This window comes from Ptychodera flava, chromosome 9 (assembly GCF_041260155.1).
Source record: "Ptychodera flava strain L36383 chromosome 9, AS_Pfla_20210202, whole genome shotgun sequence".
Lineage (NCBI taxonomy): Eukaryota > Metazoa > Hemichordata > Enteropneusta > Ptychoderidae > Ptychodera > Ptychodera flava.
Genome location: NC_091936.1, coordinates 2,845,745 through 2,857,735, shown reverse-complemented (window position 1 = coordinate 2,857,735; position 11,991 = coordinate 2,845,745). Strand labels below are relative to the sequence as shown.

The following is an 11,991-nucleotide window of genomic DNA, read 5'->3' as shown; positions in this document are numbered from 1 at the left end:
AGGCGGCCATTTTGTTGCGATTTTTCATGTCTTTGGACCATAACTCAGACATCCTTGAACAGATTCTGTTCAAACTTGGCACAAAGGCATAACACTATGGCCTACATGTGCATGTTAAATTAGTTTGCGATACGATCCAATATGGGCGTGAGGCGGCCATTTTGTTTGCGATTTTTCGTGTCTTTGAACCATAACTCAAACATCCTCGAACCGATTCTGTTCAAACTTGGCACAAAGGCATAACACTATGGCCTACATATGCATGTCAAATTATATTGCGATAAAATCCAGTATGGGCGTGAGGCGGCCATTTTGTTGCGATTTTTCATGTCTTTGGCCTATAACTCAGACATCCTTGAACCGATTCGGTTCAAATTTGGCACAAAAGCAAAACAGTATGCCCTTCATATGAACACCAATTTATTTCGTGAAATGATCCAATATGGCTGACAGGTGGCCATTTTTTTGCGAGTTTTTCATGTCTTTGAACCGTAACTCAAACATCTTTGAACCGATTTTGTTCAAACTTGGCACAAAGGCAAAGCACGTACTATGGCATGCATAGGCATGTATCAATTAACCTTGCAATAGGATCCAATATGGCTGCAGAACTGCCATTTTGTTGGAATTTTGCACATCTTTGAAGCGTAATTCAAAGGTCATTACACCCATTTTGTCCAAACTTGGCACAAAGATCAAGCACTATGGCATACATGTCAATTTACTTCGTGACATGTTCCAATATGGCTGCCAGATTGTAAATTTTTTTCCAATATCGCTGCCCGATGGTCATTTTTGGATTTTTTCATGTCTTTGAGGCTTAATCATATGCAAATATTCCTTAACCAATGTTGTTGAGACTTGGTACAAAGATAAAGTACTATGGCATACATATGCATGTCTACTAATTTTGTGCTATGATCCATATGGTCAATAGACAGCCATTTGATTTCAATTTTGGTGTATATGTCTTTGAAACATAAACATAGGTCACTGTCCCTCGATAGACTGATTTTGTTCAAACGTGATACGAATTCGAAGATGAAATACTATGGCTGCATTCTTGTGCACATTAATTTGCTCATTATATGATTCGAAATGGCTGATGGCTGATTGCAACAACATACCCAATCCATAGCATTTCGAAAATTCCACCAAACCATGTGTATAGTATGTGCCGTCATGACACTAGAGGCAGTGAGGGCATCGTTATGTGTGATGTAATCAAAAGTTCCTTCAGTGGTCATTACCGGCAGAGATGAGTCATTTATTGAACGTTCCTCAGATTACTTTATTATGCAAGTCACAGGCCTGATGCACCCATTGCATCAATGTCATTCCACAGCAACCTAGACCACAGCTACTTAGACACCGAAGATTATAACAAAATGGACAAGCGGGGACTGTGTCATCAACGATGACTTGTTATATTCTTGGTAATATACAATGAATATTTCCCAGTTGTTAAGTTGTCACTTTTCCTACCATCAGACTGTGTCTGTTTTGATGTGACTAAAGTCTTCCAACAAAAGTAACTGAGAATTATCTATCATGGAAGTATACAAGCTCTTTCAATTAAAATTTTCAGTCTCACCTGCTTAGGGTTTCAGCCTTTACATGTATGTGATATTAATGTTATTTTCTGCTTTTTAGCTCCGCTGTCAGCGACGTGGAGCTTATCAAATAGGTTGATTTTCCGTCGTCGTCCGTCAACAATTGCCTTCTCCTCTGAAACCGCAAGTCCAATTGCTTTGAAATTTTATATGCACTTCACTTGGGGTGACCTCACTTAAGTTTGTTCAAATCGTGGTGAAATTTGCATATTTGTATTTTGGGGGCATTTTTTGGTGTTTTTGGTAAAAAATCTTCTCTGAAACCGCTTGTCCGATTGCTTTGAAATTTGATATGCAGTTTACTTAGGGTGACTTCAGTCAGATTTGTTCAAATCATGGTGAAATTTGCATATTTGTATTTTTAAGGCAATTTTTGTCGTTTTTTGTAAAAAAATCTTAAAAAATCTTCTCCTTCAAAACTACCAGTCAGATAGCTTTGATATTTGGTACATATGTCCCTAGGGATGATCTATTTCAGATTTGTACAAATTGTGCAGAAATATGCAAATTTGCATTTTCAAGGCAATTTTTACCATTTTGGTCAAAAAATGTAATTCTCAAAATGTACTGGTCTAAAGTTTTGAAATTTAGTATACAGATTTCTATAGATGAACTAAGTAATATATATTGAATTTCTGATGAAATCTGTAATTTTGTATTTTTGGGGCAATTTTTGCCATTTTTGGTCAAAAGATGTGTATTTCCAAAACTACTCATCTGATAGCTTTGCAATTTGGTATACAGGTTCCTACAGATCACCTTAATGATATTTATTGAAATTACGATGAAATCTGCAATTTTGTATTTTTGGGGCAATTTTTACCATTTTTGGTCAAAAAATGTGTTTCTCAAAATGTACTGGTCTGATAGCTTTGAAATTTGGTTTACAGGTTTCTACAGATGAGCTAAGTAATATATATTGAATTTCTGATGAAATCTGTAATTTTGTATTTTTTGGGCAATTTTTGCCATTTTTGGTCAAAAAATGTGTATTTCCAAAACTACTCATCTGATAGCTTTGAAATTTGGTATACAGGTCTCTATAGATGAACTAAATGATATTTATTAAATTTTCCATTTTTGGTCATAAAACGTGTTTCTCAAAAGGACTGGTCTAACAGCTTTGAAATTTGGTATACAGGTTTCTATAGAGGAACTAATTTGATCTGTTGAAATGATGATGAAATCTGCAATTTTATTTTTTGAATCCACTTGTTTGATTGCTTTGAAATTTGGCATACAGGCTTCTGGGAATGGTATAAGTCAGGTTGGTTCAAATTGGTGTGAAGTATGCAATACCATGTGTACATGTATTTCGGTGACAATATTTGCCATTTTTGGTATTAATCTTCTCTAAAACTGGTAATCCCATAGCTTTGAAGTTGAGCATACAAGTTTATAGGCGCTAGACCAAATTAAGTCATGTTTGTTAGAATTGTGATAAAATCTTTTTTTTGTATTTTTTGAGTTCAAAAACTGCTAATAGTATTATAGCACATTCATATCCTGTTTGAAATTGTAACTGAAAATTGTTGTCAAATCATATCATTGACTTGTAGTCAATACCAGAACACTCTCACCAGAACATTCAGTAAATTAGTCTTTGAAACATTACCTTCTCTATCAGTCAGCTTATATAAAATATTTGTTGTTCACATTAGTTATAAATTCAACTTGTTTATTGTTTATCAATATCACATCTGAGCTGTATCAGTCTCTAGGTCACTTGTAACAGTTTATTCCAAAAATTATAGAAATATTACTGATTCTCATTTAATTTCTAGGTTACATGTATATGCCCTAACATATGTAAATCATTGGTTTCCTTTTTAACAGAATCATACTACCATTACTAGCCAGAGCCATAGTTAGTGCAATGGATGCTGGAGGAAGTAGCAATGCCACTGACAGTCTCAGTACATATGCTTTCATATACGGCACATTTCCTACGGCTCCTACTGTCTATGTTTATGCAACATTATATGATGTCAGTGAAGCCCTTGTAAGTATCCTGTTTTAGAATACATTGATCTGAATAGACAAACCCTATCATAAGAGTATCTTAACATTTACCATGCTAATATACTATTGCAATTCAAACCATACATGTAGCCATGTACAATAATAATCTGTACCCTTGGCAGAAATGGTCAATAACAACTATTTGAAAAAGATGTGAATTCATTCATGCTTGTGCTCCAAGTGTTAACCTTCATTATGCACCAAATGACATTGTAAACAAATACCATGTACCTCAACATGTGTGGAAGTGAGTGATGCCAAATCTGTGTATTAGAATACTAACACTTTGCAAAGCTGTACAGAACACTGCAGTTGAATGCATGACTTAAAATACATGTAATTTGACATTGTATGCTCAGAAAAACCCCACTGGCTTCATCATATATATGTACATTGATTGTACTAATTTATCATGTAGTGTTTCATGCCCTAACTTGATTTGTTCATACTTTTGATGGTTTCCAAAGTTCATGCACCTTTAGACTGACTCATATTGGTCAATTGGGTCATGTACCGTATGTAATGTGACAACCCATGATCTCTTTTACAAAAGCTTTGTTTTTGGACTACTATTGCAGGATCCTTTCCTGTGTCTGAACAGTTCATGCAGAGCATTCAGTGTTGACCATTTTAAAAAGAGACAATACTTTCAGAATCAGAACACCATTTTGTTTTAAAAGATTGAGAAAATGAATGAAAATAATTGGTAAGAGATATTGAGAGTAGCAGATAATGTTTGATACGACAGGTACCTTTCATATCATGCAGTGGTAGTGCACTGTCATCTTACTTATTGCTGTTTGAAAGTTTGATCAGATAAGGTCAGTATGCACCTACATTCCTGGAAAGTCCTTGAATTTTAGAGCCTCCTGGAAAGTCTTGGAAAAGTCACTGAAATTGAAATTGAGTTCTGGAAAGTTCTGGAAAATTGATAATCCACCCACAATTTTCAAAAAATGATGAAATCAGCCATGATATCCCAGAAATGATCATGTAAAATGATATACAAACATGATATCTTATGAAAATGACATCTGGAAAATGGTATTTTTGAGCTCAAAAAGTCCCTGAAAATCCTTTAATTTTAAGTGTCTATAAGTGTATGCATCCTAGATAGATATCATGTTTACAGGAAGTTCTAAGCAAACTTCAAAATGTGTTGCATCAAATTATGTGTATGTACAACACATTTACTTCCCCTTTCACTTTTAACCTTCACAATGATCAGAGAAAGGAACCCAACTGATGTCTATTTTGCCAAGTAGATTAGCAAAAAAGACACTTTCTGAATCACACATTGGTTGATAAAGTATTCTGATGTAGTAATGACATCAGTACATTTAAATTTGTATTTAAATAAATCAAATGATGTACAGTATGTCATTTACTTTTAAAAATTGACAAAATACTAGTATATTTGACAAAGTGTCCAAATTCCTAACCAATATGTTTCTTTTATTCATCAACAGATTGCTACTGGTATGGTTGTAGGAACATTTTTATCAGCTCCATTGATGTTTGTGTCTGCTACCATGGAAGCTCTACCAATACATGATCCAAGCTCATATGAAAGTTTAGTTGCTCAAGCTTCTTTATATATCAGTATTATTGGTGCTGGATGTTGTGTAAGTATACCATGGTATCCTATATTGTAAATAATTACTGAAAATAATTGACCTTACCAAGTAAATGAGTCCAGGACTTCCTCTTCTCAGCCAAAGAAATTTTGTAAGACATTTAGATGTACAGTCGAACCTCGATAAGACGAAAAGCAGGGGACTGTGAGAATTCGCTATATCAGTAGTCGGGGTCAGGAGGGGTCACATCATCGCAAACAATATGGCTGCCATTACACACCACTTTCATTCACGCACAACAAACATTCCGGCACAAGATAGGTACAGAAAAAAGAAGATGAAACAAAACTTGTTTATTTATTACAAAATGTAATATTTTGTTATTTTAACAACAATGTGAAAGTCAATAAAGTTACAATACGTTACAATAAATAAAGGTAGCCTTAAGTTTAAATGAAATGTCCACGGAACATTTGCCAACTTATTTGCAAGATGAGTACTGCCTACCCAAGTCAAATGTCACTGTCTATGATGTCTTCTAGATATGGGTGTTAGGAATATTTATTATCAGTGGAAGATGCAGATGGATGCCACACAATTTGACAGTTAACTTAGTTATATCCCAGGTAAGTATATTATGTTTCATATAATACTCCTTACACGATGTATGTGTAGATAATTTGTCAAGATGTAGCACAGCTTGTAGTAGCATGGAATAAATTCTGCCACTTGCTACATTGTTGTGATGAATTGGGACAGGTATGGCATCCATTTTGTGCCAGATCATGACTGTATTAAAATGGTACTATAATGATGTCATATGACAAGGAAGTAATTTACGAAGGAACTAACCAAAGGAATTGAGTGGTACATACTGTGTTCCGGCCATGGCCTTTGGTTGATTAGTAATATTTTGATTTACAATGTATTGAAAACTTTGTAACCCAACTGACATGCTCTTTGTCAGACCAGATACATGTATCAGTTATAGATTGACTAATATTAACCTGTAGCTGTCACTGTTCATTGACATTGACAAAGCATAAACATCAGCAAAACCAAACAACCTGACTATTGCAGAGTTTCATTTCTCTATACATGTACCTCCATTACATGCAATGTTGTACATTGTATCATGTATCATGATCAGGAAAAAGGAATCAATGCTTCAGTGCTCTCTCAATAGCAGACACTGTGCATTGTCCTCACTACACATGCATAGTGTTTCATGGTTAAATGTCACCATACAACATCCAAGATGTTTCAACAGTGCTATTCTTCAGTTGTGATATACAATGTTCTGCATGTAAAGTGTCAGAAAGACAGTCAGTAGCCATTGTGGACTTTTATGTAATAATAGTAATAATAATAATAATAATAATAATAATAACAATCTTTATTACCCTTAATCATATTAATATTACAATTCAGTAATGAATGTACATCTGAGTTGTGCTGTGATAAAGGATAAACGGAAACAAAACATAGCAAATGCTAGTCTACTCCGTTCCAAAAGCCATTTGATGTTAAAACAAGAAAAAGAAGAAGAAACAATAAAACTGAAGTAATATCGAGGGTAGTGTACAAAAAAGTAGTTGGACTGCAAAGTAACCTAATTGTAACAAAGGAACTAAGTGAATAAAAGAACAACTACATAAATAAATATATAACTATACATTATGAGTAAGTAGAAATAGGTAAAAAAGAAAACCATAAAAAAAAGTATAGAAAATATATATATTTAAATATGATATAGATATATGTAAAGTTGAATATAACTCTTCATCACTTAAAACACTAATCGTGTAAGAGTAGACTTGAAAGTGCTAAGTAACTAAGTGAATAGAAATATTAGACTTGGTTCAAGTCGGTGAATTTAAAATAAATAAAATCATTTATAATAGTTTCTCTGGAAAATCATTTATAATAGTTTCTCTTGTGTCTCTCCTATTTCGTACAAACCTATCCGGAATTTGGCAGCTCACGCCAGGTTTTCCCAGCGATTGAATGCGTCACGTTTGATTCTGCGCAGTAGTGACTTAGTTACTGCCGGATTCACCGACTTGGACTTCTTGCAAAGGCTTCTTGTACAGGCGGTGAGACGGACTGTGTACACAGTGACGTAGAGCAAATACAAAATGATTGACAGCCCCCGCCGTTATTCTGGCCATTAAGAAGAACGCATGCTAATAAACCTCTGCAGGCATTAGAAAGTTTTTAGTCATCTCTGTGCAAAGCTAGACATCGAGTACGTTTTATATCTTGGCGAATAATGGCATCAAGTTCGTACATCAACCGCGTTTTACAACTGATCGGTCGACCATCGCTAATCATGCGAGATTACCAAAGAAAGCTTGTTGAGAGATACATTGAGGGAAAAGATTTGTTCCGTTCGTCTGCGCACCAACACTAAATCACTTATACGAAGTCGCCCCACATTTTTTTGATTTCCATCGCTTTGGGCACGTAAGCAAACAGGCTACAACTGTAAGGACGGTGTCTTTTTCCATCCTTGAATAACCGGCGACGATTGTCGCAACATTGGCCCCACAAACAACACAGATATTTTCACGCGTTTTCGGTGATACAACAGAGGTCGTGCTGATGTTTGTGGGTGTGATCGCACTCGACATTTTGTCAACAACGCCATGTGAGTTTTATGCACGTCTCGTTTGGGTCAATTGGTAACTCCTCCCAATGTGTAAAATTTAGTGATATCATCTTATGAATAATATATGAGGAAAGAAAACGTCATCTCATGAATAATTTATAGCAACGCAGATCATGCAAGAAAGCCAAGTCTGTGATTCCGGGTGAAACTCCGCTGTATAGCGTTCACTCCACTCATCGCGTTCACCCTACTCATCGCGTCCACTCACACGCGCGTTTAACATGAAAGCAGAATACAAATCATTGCGTTCACTCCACTCTAACATTAACAAATCACAGACTTGAACCAAGTCTATAGAAATATGTGCAAATATGAAGAAAACTTTTCAATTTTTCCTGCCAAACTTTATTGTCAAGAAGTGATTATATAGCAAAATATTGCATGATCTTCAAAAGATCTGATAACCATACATTTTTAATCAGGATACTTACCAGTTCAGGATCATCCTCATTGCTGTTTACAATTTTTTTCCTGAGGTAATGTGCATAATGCATTACCAACTCTTTGATGAGATAAACGGAATCAATGTTTTTAAAACAATACAGATCATTCTGGATACATTAACTTCATCAAGTGATTTCTAATTCATGTAAAATCTGGATTAATTTCACAGTTATGTAGCTGCATTGGTATTGTATTGTACCAATTCTGCAATGATGACAGGCCGTGGCAGCATTATATACAGTTTATAGCATTTCTAGTTGGTGTATTTGGATCAAGATGTTGGACATCTATGATCTCACTGGCTCTATGTATCCTTCGCTGTAAAAGCATGTGCTATGTACTCAATCATAAATACTGGTTCTACATGTATGGATGGGGGTAAGTACTCTGTCATTAATTTGCAAAGAAAGAGCTACAATGTGATTCTATTCTGATAGAGTAAAAGAATTATGATGACAGGGCATTAGTGAAATTTTGACATTTTTGATGTAGCTGTGATGAGAAAAGTGCCTTTTTAGCAAGAATGTTTATCCTTTGTGTTTGCATCAAAAAATCAAAGAAAACTTACCATACATGCAAAGAAAAGAAAATGGTAGTTAAGAAAAAAATGCTGTTTTAAATAATCAACTCATAAACAAAAAAAGTTCCATATATATGAACAGCAATATTTTTGCGCAACTACATTCATGAAATTTTACAGGGGCATTACAATAAACTTGTCCATTGTTGGGGACCAAGATGAGGATATACCTTGCTGAGTATGGGCATTAGGGGATTGCCGGCAAGATAGGTGCGTCGGCATCTGGCCATGCACCATTTGTGCCACATGTGTCAGGGAGAGGCAAGAGTGAAAACTTGTCTTTTGCAATCTTGGGCATACATTGCTGAATATGCATAGAGAATCTGATGCCATCTTACAGACTACTACAACGTAAATTTTCTTCTTTGGTAAATTTCTCATTTTCCATGTTTGACCATATAATACAAATTATGAAGTTCCAGAAATTGTAATTTTTAATTTTCTGTTTTCTTATCTTTACAGGGTAACAGTACTGGCAGTTGGTGTGTTACTTGCTGTTAGTGTTACAGAAAAGATGCTAGAAGTTGATCCAGTGTTTCAGTATGGCAATTTACAGGTAGTTAAGACTCTTGAACAAATAGAAGACAATTATGATTTCAAATCAAAAGGGAATTTTTTTACTAGCAGGCTTTGAATTGTATGTGAGGCAAAATTTACAAAATACCGTAGAAAGTCAGTGTCATTTGTATGCATACCAAGCATAAAATTTAGATCAAGTATATTAGTTTACGATACAAAATATAGTGGACTATTTAATGCAATAATATATATTTTGGTGTCAGTCAAGCCCTGATAGATTCTTATAAATGAATATTATCTTATTACATTCAGAATATGTGTTCAGTCATGTCTGCAGAAGTGGCAGCTTATCTTATTTCTCATTATAGGTGATAATGTCAGCAATAATACTGACTCTCAACATCGTCATAACAACAGTTTCTTTGGTAATCCTGCAAAGAAATGACAGATTCAGGAAAAATGAGTATCTACGAGTTAATGCAGATGATAATGATAATGATGATGATGCTGACAACACACTGGGTATTCAACCAGAGGAAAATGAGAATGGATCAGGTGAGGATAGTTGTGTACTTTTTGAAGTTCCAAATCTTGTCTGTCTGACATTTGTCATCAATTCTACCAAACATTAGAATAAGATCTTCTTTTGTTCACTATTGTACAATAAATAAAGTGATATTCAATACAATTATGTGAATTCATAATACGTAATTCTAGTATTACCAGTGAAATGTCTTTGTTGTCATAGGTTTTGCTCGCAACAAACTTGAAAATCAAAATTGTAAGTTAATTTAAAGTAATTTGATGGGAAGTATAAACCCAAAAATATGAATTACAATACATAGAGAGTAAAAACATCCTGTAAACAAGTGTTTAAAGTATGTTATAGGCAAACATTTTTGCAGGCTAAGCATTCATGAGGGAAAATGCCAAGAGGTTTTGACCGGTTAAGAAGGGCTTGACTACGCAGTTTCTGCGTAGTGAAGCTTCATTACGTATTCATGGTGACCCCTGGCCAGCTGTCAATAACTTTGGGGGCTTTGTCTTTTGGCCTGCTTTGCATATGCGTCGTTGGACACGACCTGCCAATCACCCAGGTAGTCAATTAAACTATTAATTGACTGTTTACCGACCCAATTAACACTATCCAGCAGTATCAGTCATATTTTAATCGCGTGGCCCGGGTGGGCACAACGTAGGAACGCGTGTATTTCTATGTGTACGTTTCACTTGTGGTGTTGTTTGTACCATCGTGCGTTTGAAGTCCTTGTTTCACCTACAGCATTACCTTCAAGGTGACAGGCTTACTATTAATGTTCAGTATCATTGCACCGAGTTCTGCCCACAGTGAAAACCACCTGTTTTGCCTACTAATTACTGCCCGTCGCTGCCCGTCCTGAATGTAGCCTATCTATAGCTACAGTAATCACATAAATCATTTATCAGTTTTGATATATACTCCTAAATTGTAAGTTTGATCAAAATCGAGACCACATTCAAGGGCTATGCAGACTGTCCATGTACGCACACACAGTGACAAGAAGGCGGCAAACACCTACTCACCAAGCACATCGAATCGGCGAAAAGAAGCATAAAAAAGCTAGGCTCATCGCCAAAACAAACGCGCCAAGCGCTAACAAAAACCCATACCAAGCAGCCCTTTTCAGGGCCACCAAATACTCCAAAAAGAGAACAACCAAAAAATACGATAAAATGACATAGAACACACAAACACTTAAAAGAAATAACAAAAATCGTACACATAACAAACAACTGAAACACAACATTAAATACAAAATAAACAATCACAGTAACGTAACAGAAAACATGGCCGTGGAAATAAATCAGCTATTTCCAAAGAAAAGCCGACAACAACATGAAATTCAACAACAACCTATCATCGCTCAAACTATGAAACTCCGAAAATAGTACTAGGCAAAAGCCTTAAAATTCATTCGGACACCAACAAAACCAAACAGAATAAAACCACCTCAGGATTTCAACAAATAAAGTCGTATAATGTGACTACGCTACATCGTGAGACACAAACAATCGCAACACCAATTCAAGAAAAGTCAAATTGGACTCCACGAACAACAAAAAAACAAAACCTTTAAAGCTATCTGAAGCTTCTAAACTCGCACTTCTAGAGATACCCTTTCAAACAAGGAAACAAAACATGTCGCGTGCCAAAAGAATCGCGATAAACCAGCTTGCAAACTATGGACAAATTTTGGGAAAATAACCCTTCGACAAGGGTCGGTTTTTCGTTATTGTCAACACAAACGATTACGTACTCGTATGCGTAAGGCAATTACGTAACACTCAGTACTATACACAACAAGCCAAACAAACAGTAAACAAAGTAAACGAACTATTAATCAAAATGTACGGGAACAAGCACATCAACCAGGATACTTGTAAGTATCTTGATCCAATAAACATAAAATCCGTACCCCGCAGTGGTACTTATTGCCTAAAAATTCACAAACCTCCGCAAAAATCTAAAAGACACACCAGTCAAAACAAAATTTACCGAAGTAAAGAAATATAGAACAAACAAAC

The 11,991-nt window shown here is 35.4% G+C and overlaps 1 protein-coding gene across 1 annotated transcript in view; it reads left to right on the top strand.

Annotated features, from left to right (window-relative positions):
• The window catches only part of LOC139139755 (lysosomal cholesterol signaling protein-like), a 37,880-nt gene that overhangs the window by 7,979 nt on the left and 17,910 nt on the right, over nucleotides 1-11,991 (top strand). The window contains exons 3-8 of the mRNA XM_070708651.1: nucleotides 3,450-3,615; nucleotides 5,105-5,260; nucleotides 5,755-5,838; nucleotides 8,497-8,705; nucleotides 9,370-9,463; nucleotides 9,795-9,981. Coding sequence (XP_070564752.1) covers nucleotides 3,450-3,615; nucleotides 5,105-5,260; nucleotides 5,755-5,838; nucleotides 8,497-8,705; nucleotides 9,370-9,463; nucleotides 9,795-9,981 — 896 coding nt within the window. The remainder of the gene's footprint in view (nucleotides 1-3,449; nucleotides 3,616-5,104; nucleotides 5,261-5,754; nucleotides 5,839-8,496; nucleotides 8,706-9,369; nucleotides 9,464-9,794; nucleotides 9,982-11,991) is intronic.